The sequence below is a fragment of the Pinus tabuliformis genome, chromosome 3_1 (genome assembly GCF_031772625.1).
Source record: "Pinus tabuliformis cultivar Carrire ecotype Pingquan chromosome 3_1, CPIR1, whole genome shotgun sequence".
Taxonomy (NCBI): domain Eukaryota; kingdom Viridiplantae; phylum Streptophyta; class Pinopsida; order Pinales; family Pinaceae; genus Pinus; species Pinus tabuliformis.
This window is the reverse complement of record NC_142301.1, coordinates 15,413,602-15,426,896: the sequence shown is the minus strand read 5'-3', so window position 1 is coordinate 15,426,896 and position 13,295 is coordinate 15,413,602. Positions and strand designations below refer to the sequence as shown.

Sequence of the window (13,295 nt, the reverse complement as noted above, 5' to 3'; positions counted from 1 at the left end):
AACTTTTATTTAATAATTTTAATTTGATACAATTTCACAAAGAGGACACCAATCCTTTGTAAGCACCAACTTAGAACTTTTGTAGGTACCAACCTACAGGAGACACCAATCCCCTAATTGAGCACCAACTTAGTGAATTTGTAGGCAACAAATTATGGGAGACACCAATTCCTCGGCTGAGTACCACCTTAGCTTCAATTTGTACTTTAGTTCTATAAAAAATAACATTAGGTCCTCAACAAATTCTCCTTCATTGAATGATCATCACTCTACCACACAATCTTCAGATACCCCTTCTATTACAACCACCCGGCTTGTACACTAGCATTATCTGCTCTTCAACTTTAACTTATTTCATCAGGCTTGTTCTGCAGTACATCAATTCTTATATATTTTATCAAGAAGGGGTTTGCCAACCTGGTAACGAACACTCATCACTAAAGCTTCATTTCTGCAATTAGGGCTTCTTCAAACTTATTAGTATAGGTCACTGTCAATATTGTTGTATATGACTTAGGTCTTCCTTCAGTTCTTCACACAAAATATTCATACAATACTTCAGCAAGAACCTAGTACACTATTGTATTCCTTACTACTAGGACTTCAACCCTTGTTTCAAAAACATAGTCCTCTTCTATTGGCACCCTTTATACACTAGTGTAGCTTAGCCTATAAATCTGTAAATTGCATTACCATGCATTCAGGCCTTGACATGAAGTTTCTTTACACGAAAATGATCCTTCTTTGATTCCAAGTTATGAAAATAGTGTTTGGTGCTCATATCAATAATACTTAGCTACATAACCCAGAAAAGTCACAAGTAAAACAATTTAACTTTGGCTCAATTTTTTACTACAGGTCAGATTATGTCACAGTTCTTAAGTTGTTGTGGATCGTATTACTACTGCAAAAGTGGTGTGGCACTTTAGCTACAAGTCTCCGACCTTTTTCCTTTTATCTCCACCCGCTCCTTTTTAACTATGGTTTGGATTGAAAAACTCAAAGCAACTCTACGGTTTACTTCGGGTACACGCTCATATTTGGCATTGGAAAATTTCCCATAAAACATAGTAGATAAAATAATATTTCTCCAAATTCTTTTATATACGTTATATGTCACATAAATGACTCCAATTTGCCACGTAATTTCGATAATAGCTATGAATTTCTCCTACCCACAAATCTATTTAGATGTGCCACTAATATCGGTTCCACAAGCTCACTATTTTGTTGTTTCTCTTGCGGATGGGCCTCAGAAACCTACAGATGACTCAGTATGCCATGAAGATAACCACAACAAATAAAAACTACGACCCTATGTTGATGCTCATCTTTATTTACGAGTTGCTTATTTAAAAATGTGCGACATAAATACACAAGAAAGTTTCGACATTTTTTCTCCTGGTTCAGCCACAGATTAACCTCTACTCCAACTTGGCCAGAGTAGATATTGGTATTCACAAATTCAGAAAATAAATACAAAAATATATACCCAAAAATTATAGTTTTCTTCTTCAACTCAGACCTCTTCCTTCCTATGGTTTTGCATACCTCTATTTTCCTTGATCTACAAGTTTATAAGTGTAAAATGACCAATATGGATGGCTATTTATACTAGTTTTTAGGTGTCACACATGGGCCAACTTGACTTTTGGTTGAACCATCATGTCCACTTGATGTGATTTTAGTGCTACGTTGAAAAATTCATTTCTCCTAGACCATGAAGAGTTAGGAGCCATGCCACCTATGAAAAGGTATCTTTGAGGGCTACATTGATGATGTAGCTTTCCTTTGCATTTGCCTTGACTTTGACCACTTATTTCTTGATTTTCTTGAAAGGATTCTTTTAATTATCATCTTTGCCTTTAAGGGGTTAAACCCTTTTGCAACACCTCTTGTTGGATTCTTAGGGCTTTTGTTGAACTATTATCACATGCTTTGACATTCCTTTTGGGGATTTAACATGATTCCAAGCTCTTTTCCATCATTCCTAGAGCTAGGGCTTTATTCCTAGGGCTAGGGCACCAATCCTAGGGCTAGGGCTCTAACATCAATGATAACTTTACTCAACAATCTCCCCTATTGTCATTGATGACAACAATCTTTCCATTTCTCCTCCTTTCAATATTCTTTCCCCGTTTGCCATTAATGGAAAATGGTGTGCTCCCCTTGTTTGCATCTTCTCATCACTTCTTGACATGTGTTCCCCCTATTTGCATTGTCTCGTTTATTTCTATTACTGAGAACTTCTCGTGCACCCCCTGAGTTTGTGCTTTCAATTTTTATCTTCCTTTCTTGCATCTAGATCCATGCCAAGATCAACAACATTTTTTACTATTAGCATCACATTGTCAATTGTCCCTTCATATATCATATGAAAACATTATTTGCAACAATAACTTATTTTCCTTCCTTAGGGCTTGAAGTGCATCTTCAACTTGGTCCATCTTCAACATGGTCCATAACTTTATCTGAAAGTAGTGTTGTTGCTCCTATAGACAACCCCCAGGTTGAGGAGAAGGGTCAGTGCCTAGGACATCTTAGTGTCTCTCGAAGATAAATCAGTGTTGCACAAGAGTTACCTGTAAAATGATTTAAATTTGGTTCAATTATTTGACTGAGAGGCGAATCACATTCCATACATTAACAATATTTTGTTCCAAAGAATTAATGCTCATCCATGGTGGCCTACACACAGACAATGAAGTCTTTTCAGTTGTTGTAGTATAGGTGAAAGAAAAAATAAAAGAAAGAAATCTGGTGCAGAGGGCTAGTTATAGAATCTCGTGCACTAAATTCCAATGGAATTATGAATAAACAAAGTGAATGAAATTAGAAACCATGGAGCGCATTTTAAGACCTTCAATCTAACATATGAAAACCATGGAGACCATTTTTCATAGCATGACATAGATAAATCTGACATACAAGACTGAGTTCCAACAACTACAATTACATGATTTCTAAGAGGAAAGAAACACATGAAAATGATAAACAAAGACAGGAACACATACTTCACATATCAATGCTTGGAATCACCAAAATATCTTCTTTAGTATTTAGGAATATCATACATCTCATAAACTTCAAAACTTGCCAAACTTGCAAAAGATTATGGCCTCTAGAATAGAAAATTGAACCCTTACAAATGAGTTCCTCTTCCCTTTTATAGGGAGAGTCCCAACAAAAACAGTGACCCAAAATATCTCAGAGTGTTCTAGTTGTCTAACTAATTAGCTGTGCAAGCATGCCAATGGCCTAGTTATCCTAATTATTACATAACATAATTGATTATTTCTTGAAAATAAAATATTTACAAAATGCAAAATGACAATGATCTGTCATGATTCCCGAATCAGAAAATTCTTCATTGTTGGCTCGCTTGATCCTTTGAAGTGGACCCATGCTCCACTATCCATCCTTGCCATGATTTTTGAATATTTAGAAGCATCACCAATTCTGGAGGGGAACGAGGTTTGATTTGAGTATGGCTGTTGAAGATAGCCGCTTGCGATGGTGACAACATCTAAGTGGAGATGTTGGTAAGTTACTTTAAAATCAACCAATTGGTGTGGGGTTTGAACATAAAATGCCAATTAGATTCGAGATCAACTTTACTCGGTTAACTCTCTTTGTGACCTCGACCCCTTTTTCAAGCTAATTCTTAAGCAAGCTCTCCACATTTGGCAGAAAATCCTCTGGACAACTGGAGATGAGATTCAATTTGAGTAGGGAATCATTGATGGATTCAACTAGGGCATTTGACATTTTACGAGCATCACTGATGAGTTTTTTAACTGGATGTATCCTGGCTTTCCATCCCTTAAGAATCACTGATTTATGCATTGCATTGATTTTGGGAAAGTTGGATTTCCTCCCCTCAACACTATCTTGCCATTCTAACATTTCAGTGAGATCCTTCTTGGCTTCATCAAAACATGAGATCATTTCTACTAACTCATTAGTCAAAGCATTTCCCAATCTGAATTGTTCCTAGATCAAACCCAATTTCTCACAAAATAACTGTTGTTGCCTCTGTAGCCGTGCATTCAAATCATGGACCTCTTGTTTGAAATCCTTCAGCTGAAGGGTCCTGTCCTATAATTGATTTCTCTTATGCTAAGATTCTCAGAGTTTTTTTATCTTTTGACTTGACCTCCTTTGCATGTTGAATCTGAAGGGGATTGAACTGTTTTTGCAGCTCTGCCAGTGCAATCTCCTTTTGATCTAATTGAGTTTTCCATTGTGTTCTCAGTTGTTCTTCCTTATTGATGAGTGTTTGATCAAAGAGGCAATCTTCTCATCCTCCTCCCTTAGCAATTCTTGTACTTCAATGGCTTTGTCCATGGTGGCAGAAGCATATGCACTTATGAATTGAGTTAACTTTCCAAGTTCATCAGCAGGGGCAGTTGAAGTACCTTTCCAAAGAACTTCAAAAGGAGAAGCTTGTGAAGTTTTCCCTGGGACTAAGGCCTGGGAATCATCTATCTTCCTTTTCTTCCTTCCTCTTTTTACCACTGCTTTGTGCACAGGGCTGTAAAAAATATCCATCGAAGGGATCTCTTCAATGTCAAGAAAGATCTTTGAAGTTGGATTTGCTGGAATAATCTCCACTTTAGCGCGGGTAACCAATGGTGTCTTCTCAGCTATAGATTGCTCTGGCATGGTACTCTGCTGAGAAGGAGGCTTAGTTAATGGAGTTTGCTGCTGAAAAACAATTTCTCCCTCTAGATCTCTTTCCCTTGTTCACCTTGCTTGCACTGCTTCAAGACCTTTGTTGGTGTCCAAGTATGAATCATGCAATTCACCCAATCCACATTTAATTGTCAACCCGAGGTTCTACCAATTGTTTCAAGGCTATCGTGCACTGTATGTGCAGGCCACAGTTTCCCTACCTAGTGTTGAACATTAGCTATAAATTCATCAATGTGTAACAGCAGGTAATATTGTAATTCATTAATTATCGCAAAAGAAATAACAAATAGGACACTCTCTTGGTCCTACTCACTATCAGAACTGAATCCAGATGCAATTTTGATTAGTGGATGTCACACGCATAGGCTTTCATGCACAACCTGGAATCAGATTAATAGCCATCATATAAGTTTATATGGGTTGCTTTTATCAAATTTGGTTCTGCATTTGACTAATGACCTCATCAATAAGAAATTTTCTAATTGTTCTAATTTTTTTGACCTATTTTGGTTTAAATTCACTATTTTGGTGGTGATTTGATTAATTAGAAAAGTTACTTTCTTGGTTTCTTGTTAATATCCAACAATGTCAGCTAATATCGCTTCAGAAATTAGGAGACTTTTGTTTTTTGTTTTATATTAATAAAAATCAAGTATATATCATATATTACATATCAATTAACAGGTACTATAGCTTAAAAAATGGGGAGTCACTTTTTTCCTTGAAAATGCATCATGTATTTCTTGAAAAATCAAGCAAAAACATCAATGGTAACATATCCAGCGCCCCACACAGTGGTTACACCAGACACCCCTGCATACACAAGCAAGAAGGACTAGCATATCCGCCTTGGCACCCGCTTGGAGAGAATAGCCATTCTAGCAGCGATCTGAATAGCCAAATCTGTTCTGAAAAGAGAGACTTGCCAGGGTGAAAGATATGCTAGCATTATAAAAAGTGGCATGATGGCCAAATCTCCATAAGAAAGAAATCCCAGTTACCAAATACTCCACCCAGCTTGTCGGATGATCCACTTGTCCCCAAGCACAATCATCATTTACAAGGCATTGCTCGATTTTGGAATGATTATTATTGCAATGTGTCACAGGTGGGTCTATCAAGCATTGCCTTCCCAGTTTTTTAGGTAGTTTTATGCCATGGGATAATCAAAGTGGAAAACAAACATCAACAGACATAATCACCTAAATATCAAAGTGATGATGCTCCTTTGTCAGTAATATATTTACCAGAGAGGAAGAAGTTACTGACCAGTGACATCTACCACATTTTGTGCGTCCAAATGGACTCAAATTATTTTCCAAGGGAACTCCCTACCTCCCAAACAAATAGTTCTACGAGCAGCATTCTATTACCCTTAACCAGTTAGATACAAGCTTCAGTGTTAGATAAGCAATTTCTGGTTGCTTAGAAAACAAATTAAAATCACAGTTGTTCTGAGGAGGCTTCTCTATTATATGGTTCTATTCGCATCAGCACATTCAGATTCCAATTCCCCAAATCCCCAGAAGTCATCATCATCTTCATTTATCAAGGATGTTGGCATTTTCCAATAATCCGCTAGCTCATTACTTTGACCTTCTATCAATAACTGTAACACCTGAACGGAAAAATCAACAACATTGCCAAGTGGAAAATCAATATCAATATTGCCAAGAGTTGAAATAATTTAAAGAAAAGATATAAGATAACAAATCCGGGTGTGCCAACGAGAACTTGAATTCTGAAAGATGAATCAAAACACCTCATTCATTGATGGCCGCCAGATAGCTGAATGTCTTACGCAGAGTGAAGCAGTTAACACCATTCTCTGCATCTGATGAGTGTCATATTGACCTTGAAGCCGTGGATCTACTAGTTCATGAATGTTTCCAGACTCCATTAAGGGTTTGGCCTGGACCAAATGCAGTCAAACTTGGCATAAATCCACTTATCCACCAACTATCTTTTGTTGCTTTTGATTTATTCGGTCAATTATATTCAACAAAGACGTTCAATGGTATTAAGAAGAATCCAAGTACTGAAACCCCTCAACTTGATTTTTCAATGCAAACAAATGAATTTGACACAGATATTATTATGATTTAATCTTCATTGTATTAGGCCATCACATGTCACAACTATACATGCGCACGTCCATGGGTTAGTAAATGGCCTTCTATGCAGAACTAGATAGTTAACTAGGAAAGGCATCTATCTTTTGATGGGGCATGCTTTTGTTGAGTTTGTGGGTAAAACATAGATGCTTACAGACAAACAATTGTACTCACCCAAGACAATATGTTCTGCTCAGAAGCATCAACTGGTCTACGACCTGAGATAATCTCAAGTAATAGCACCCCAAATGAAAAGACATCAGTTTTCTCATCGACAATCCCATGCAGGAAATACTCAGGTGCCAAGTACCTGTTAGAGAAATTTATCGCATTATATCACAACCCTGTAAAGAAAACAAGCCATTATGGGCATTAGTAATGTAAGATTGAGGTAGAGGTGGAAGACTAAAAAACTACGAACCCAACAGTTCCTTCAATTGGAGTTACAGAATGATGAGTCCACTGTTTTGGAAGCCATTTTGACAATCCAAAATCTGAAATCTGCAAAGGTCAAAACAACGATAAGATTATAAACCAAAAATTAGATATTCAAGTACTTCTACTATCAATGACAATCAGAATACAAGCATAGTTACAAGAATTATCATTCTTTGGAAACATTTTTGCATTGAGATGAAATATATACGAGTCAACAATATCCTAAACAGAGAGATATGTGCAGGTATCTTCTATTGTGCTTTTGTCCGATCAAATTGAATTTACCATGGTTTTCAAATGGGTTTCCTACCAAAAGATTGCATATGTGTTCCATTTTATTGCAAGTATACATTTGAGTTGGGTTACCTGTGGTTCAAAATCCGTGCCTAGCAAGACATTTGAAGACTTTATATCTCTATGGATGATGCGTCGCTGGCAGCATTTGTGTATATAATGCAACCCCCGTGCTGTTCCAATTGCTACCTTGTACCTAATTGACCATTCCAGCACCCTAGTCTTGGTACCTGTTTTTCATAGATAAATTTACTTTGCGATTTTAGAATACTAATGCACTGCTTGTCCATGCAATATGGTAATCAAAGTGGAGTTTCAGCAATTGATTTGAACACGAAATAAAGCTGAAAGCACTCCAAATCATGAAATTGTAAACAAAATACAAAAAAGTGTTTGTCAATTTAGGTTCTTGCTTTTCTGTTAGGAAAACCTAAACAGAAATCTAATCGGCAATGAGCTATAACTGTAAGTTTGCCCTTATAGAAAAACAATTTAAAAATGGTGGTCTCCATCTTGCGCTTCAGGAGATGATATTTTTTGTAAAACTCTGTGTAAGCTGTTGGCACGCTAGCTAGAAGCTTGATCCATCACATCTTGCCAGATTTCATGGCCATGATGGCAAGGGGCTAACATTTGCTAGGGGAGATATGACCACCATCGTTTAACCAACCAGACAAGCCTCTGTTAACTTCAGAAGATGATTTTGAATGCAATTGGAGGTTTTTCAGTAGCAGAATGAAATTAACACAACTAGTCATGCCTTGGGAAGATTGCACATCCACATCTTACAAACCATCTCAGGACAATTTGGATAATTACCATGAAGGAGCGAAGCCAAGCTACCATGTACATTGAAATGGAATATGAGATGAAGACCGTTCTCTATGCAGCACCCTATCAATGAGGCTATGTTGGGATGGCATACATGCCCAATAATTCCTAGTTCTGTTAGAAATTCGTTTTCTTTTCGTTCATCTGTGTTTGCTTTTGCCAGTCTCTTAACTGCGATCATCTGCCCATCAGATAAAACTCCTTTGTAGACCTCTGCATATCCACCTCTGCCCACCAAGTTATCTGCAGATACAAATACAGGAGTAAGACTTAATATTTTCTACAAGGATTTCCAATTAATAAAGCTTAATCTTCTTAATAATGCTTTCTAATCAGCCAAAGACATCTAACAAGCATATGTAAACTTCGACAGTAAACCAAGATAAGAAAGTTGATATTATTTGGAAGACCTCATGTCAGCGATCTTATAGCAGCAATATCTGTATTAAAATCTTTTTTGCAAAAATCAAAAGAATTGAATGATCTGGGATCTTTTCTTGATTGATGTTTTCAGAATTGCATGAAAAAGCATGTATGCAAACACTTAAAGAAGAAGCAATATAAAGGAGATCCTAGAGACAATGCACACAATATTTGATAATGGAGTTTGTCCAATGTGGACTACATCTCCGGGCCCTACTTCGATAGTGGGGAGGACGCTTCATTCATCTCAAGCAAAAGTGAAAATGAGTACATGGCAAAATACATCATTATACCTCCAATACTGGGAGTGACTTGAAAATGGGCTACTCAGATCCACAAACAAACTACACTAGTGAAATCCTCTCAAAATTCCAAGTAATTTGAGTATAAACTTGACTATATTCTATCACTGTCAACTCAGGCCCCTCAAAGAAGTTTTTAGATTCCACCGCAGATTCCTTCTAGGGATATTCCCCTAGGAATATTCTCTCAAAATTTGTGCCGCAAGGTTCTGCCCCTGGCCTAGTTCCGTCGCGCACAGGGTTCCTAACTGTTCTGGTTCAACAGCCTCCCGCCAGTCCTCTATTATGTTCGAATGAAATGAACGAGTTTAAATAATCCATGATTGGTAGACTAACCAAAGCCCTGGCGTTTGGACTCTCAGTTGGCATATGATATGTTAAAATGGTTTGTTGGCGGAGGTCGCGGGTTCAAACCCCACGGACCCCCATTTTGGTGTACACCCATTTGCTATATATATATATAGATATATATATCCGTCGAACAATATTACATAATAGTTTGGAACCCACCAAATTAAACTGTTGTTTAAACAAATTCAAATCGTTGGACCATTGTACCATAACAGTTAACCAAATTATTTTTTTGTTGGGCACATATTTTGATCTCGCAGCATAACCTTATGCACTAACCATTCATAAAACATTGTGTGGCATCCATTGGGCAGGGGTCCCAACGTCAAACCGACGGGCCTCCAACCCCAATTTTTTATTTTAAAAATACTCCAAACGACCCCTTAAAATATTTGTTCGACCACCCTATCTTTGACAATGAAGTTGTTGGCGCAATGGTCAGTAGTTCAGTTGGTTTGGAATGGTGTCGACAAGGTTGGGGGTTCGACCCCGTCCGTTACTCCTCTTTTTATAATTGGTCGACCTGAGTGGCTAACCACGAGGTGCATGTGGCACCCGATGATTGGGCCACATGGCGATCGCTGGTTAGTCCACATCACTGCCACCATGTGCCACTGAGGTCAACAAGTGGTGCCATGTGGCGTTGCTGGATGGTGCAATATCAATTTGTACTCCCTGTTGTGCTGCTGACAGGGCTGCCATGTGGCAACCTGAGGGAATGCCACGTGGCACCATGTTGTACCAATATGCAATTTTTTTTACTGTTTGTTTCAAACTTCAGATGGGCGTAACTTTCTCATATGAAGTTGGATTGAGGCGCCATTTGCGTCGTTGGATTCCTTGTGACGAGCTCTTAAACTTGGTATTGGTTTCCCTGAATTTTGAAGACTTTGTCTTTTGGGCCATTAGGGATACTCCTAGATCATTCCTCCCCACGAAAGGACTTTTGGTCCTCTAAAAGTATAAACAGTACTGCAATCTTGATCTGCATAACAAATGTCTCTGACAGACCACCTTTTCTTTCCTTCACCTTTATACTTTGGAACCAAGAATGATGAAGTCGACACCTATATCCATATGCAAATCTGTATCTGCCAATACATGTCCAACTTGCAAGATTCCAAACAAGACCATACTTGCCAAGATTTTATAAAGCACTCATGGTCAAGTTTTTACAATAGAACCCATACCCTTTGCAATCCAACTAAAGGCCAAAATATCACTATGTTGCATTCATAAGTGATGTTATACACCTCATCACTTTTACAAGTTTTTTCCCATCTATGGGGTTTTTAAAAGCAACATGTGATTTACAATGGTGGCCATACTCAACTACTTAAAAATGCTACCCATATCTTACCTAACCAAGATAATGGGCTTTCTTCTTGTTGTTGGCTTCCTTGTTGAACTACTTCATCGGCTGGTTCCTTCACAGGTGCTTTCATATGCTCTCGGTCCTTCTTTGGGCATATCTAGATGGAGCTTCCAACATGTGGATTTTTTATGTCCACCCCTGTTGCAATGCCTTTTCTTCCTCCAGACTTTCTTGACCTTCTTTTGTGTCTGCTTCTTGGGTGACATATCCTTCCTTGAACGGATGTCTTTGGTGCAAGCCCAATTGGGAGAACTTGCCTTAGCACTTCCCTTGAAATGCTCACTATCACTAGAATGTTGTGATGTGCTTTCAACATCTTGTACTGACTCAGCCTTGTCACTTGAAGATTCCCGTCTCCGTGGGTTTGGAATGTCTTTCAAGTTCCTCTCTGACATAGCCCAATCCTGCATATCAAGGTAGTTCCACCACTTGGATGGGATTCACAATATCTTGGCCATTAACTCCTAGGCCCTTTCGCTCATATCCCATCTTCTTTATTACCTTTGAACCAATGCTTGTAGTGTGCTTTTCAAATGCACCAAAATCATCATCATTATAATGAGAACATGAAACTAAAAAATCACTGACATTGTTTACCTCAGTTGCCAATTCTAAAGCAGGTGATGATGGCTTCACTAAGCCTTCATTGCACTTCAACTTTTCCAAGGCCTCCTTTGTGGCTTGTAATTGAAGTTGCAATCCCTGCTTCTCCTCTTCTGCTTCTTGTAGAAGTCTTCTTAGTTCAACATTCTCTACTTGAATGCTTTGGTTGATCTCCTCAAGTTCTTGGAGCCATGCATTCTTTGATGTTCTGCCCATCATTGGTCCAACACCTACAATCCCAACAGCTGTGATCTTCATCTCATCGCCTGAATCAAAACCCAGGTCATGTTGCACTATAGCAACAATTTTATACTTCCCTTTGCCACCATACTTCTTAGGCTTCAATTCTGGATGCAGTTTCCAACAATGCTCCTCATCATGCCCTTCTTTCTTACAGTGAGTGCAAGAGGGTTTTTCTTCCTTTTTCTTGGTTGTCGTTGTCTTTTGTGCATGGTCGTCTTGTTCATGCTTTCCCTATTTTCAAGGTGAATAGCTTTCACACTAGCTTCATCAAGAGTAGTGGATTCAAACATCAACAATGAATGCCAAAGGTAACTATGTAAATAGCCAATATATTTCATCAAAGTATCATGTGAGTCTATAGTAATATTTAATGTTAATGCTTGTTTCCTAAACTCTTTTGTGAAACTTTGAACAATCTAGCCTTTATCTTGTCTTAAATGTTGCCATCCATCATGTCTTTTTGTCGGTATCCCAATGGATAAAATTGCCCTTTTAATGCAGAAACAAATTCCAACCAAGAAAAGATGAGTTTACCCATATGCTTGCTACCTTTCTGAAGTTTGCTCTCCCACCATACAAGAGTGGTGTCTCGCAGTCAAAGAGATGCTAACTGGATCTTTGCCTCATCCTCTTTGATCTATTGTATTCGACAATATACTTCAATCTATCTGATCCAATTGTTTAGCTTTTCTGTATTAGATTCTCTGTTAAACATGGGCAAATCAAATTTTACATCCAACTTTATAAAAGGCTTTTTGGTGTTGAGATATCAATACTAGTAGGATTTAAGGTTTGATTCCTCTTTCCTGATAATTACTTGTGAATTATGTTGGCCTCTTTTACTTCTTAATTAGTTTATCTTTCATCAAGCAATTACCAAATTATATGTGTATGAAGATCACAAAAACAAGAGACACAAGATGTAGGCGCATAGCCAGGGCAAAACCCCTATAAGGGGAAAAACCAATAAATAACTCTTCCTTAGTAGATTCAATTCAAGATGAGACACTTCCAAACTTCTTAGACCTAGACAAAGACCTCCTCCAACCACCAAGTCAGCCCTTCCCTGCAATAGATGATCTTCACAAAATACTCCAAGTGACAGCTCCCCAACAACAACTTCAGTTCAAAATTTCGGCCCCCCAGCAACAGAACTTCGACCCCAGCAACAGAATTTCGGACCTGTAGTAAACATAGATTTTCGGCCCCAAAAACTATGCACGTGTGAGAGATAGATAACCTAGAAACTTTGATTTAGGTCTTCCCAGCAACTTCATCCTCTTCCAGCTACTTCACACTCTTTTTCTGCTTCACTTGCTTGAAGATCGAACTTGTTAAATGAATGTGACAAATAGGCCGAATCACCTTTCTGCTGGTCGAATTGCCCTTATGTAGGCCGACTTCTTGGGGACAAGGTCGACTTGGTGTGGAGGTGACAAATTACCTTTTTGACTCAAAAATAATTCTTTTTACATGATACAAAAGCCCAAGAAGGGTCTAATAAAAATGACAATGACTCTAATGACTCAAGACAAAACCTAGAAGCCTTCAATGGAGGCTTTGACCTAGAAAACTTTGACCCAAGCATGAAACCCATGCTTTAATAAGTCATTTTCTTTAATAATA

The 13,295-nt window shown here is 38.1% G+C and overlaps 1 protein-coding gene across 2 annotated transcripts in view; it reads right to left on the bottom strand.

The window, feature by feature from the left end:
* Positions 1-5,751: 5,751 nt before the first annotated feature.
* The window catches only part of LOC149185546 (putative receptor-like serine/threonine-protein kinase At5g57670), an 87,145-nt gene continuing 79,601 nt past the window's right edge, over positions 5,752-13,295 (bottom strand). Inside the window, exons 2-7 of one of the 2 annotated variants that reach the window (XM_089412428.1) lie at positions 8,361-8,615; positions 7,614-7,771; positions 7,231-7,310; positions 6,984-7,119; positions 6,458-6,607; positions 5,752-6,313 (exon numbers count right to left, since the gene is read on the bottom strand). In XM_089412428.1, the coding sequence (XP_089268554.1) occupies positions 6,167-6,313; positions 6,458-6,607; positions 6,984-7,119; positions 7,231-7,310; positions 7,614-7,771; positions 8,361-8,615 (926 nt within the window). In that variant the 3' untranslated portion in view covers positions 5,752-6,166. The remainder of the gene's footprint in view (positions 6,314-6,457; positions 6,608-6,983; positions 7,120-7,230; positions 7,311-7,613; positions 7,772-8,360; positions 8,616-13,295) is intronic. The other variant, XM_089412429.1, reaches the window with a different exon arrangement.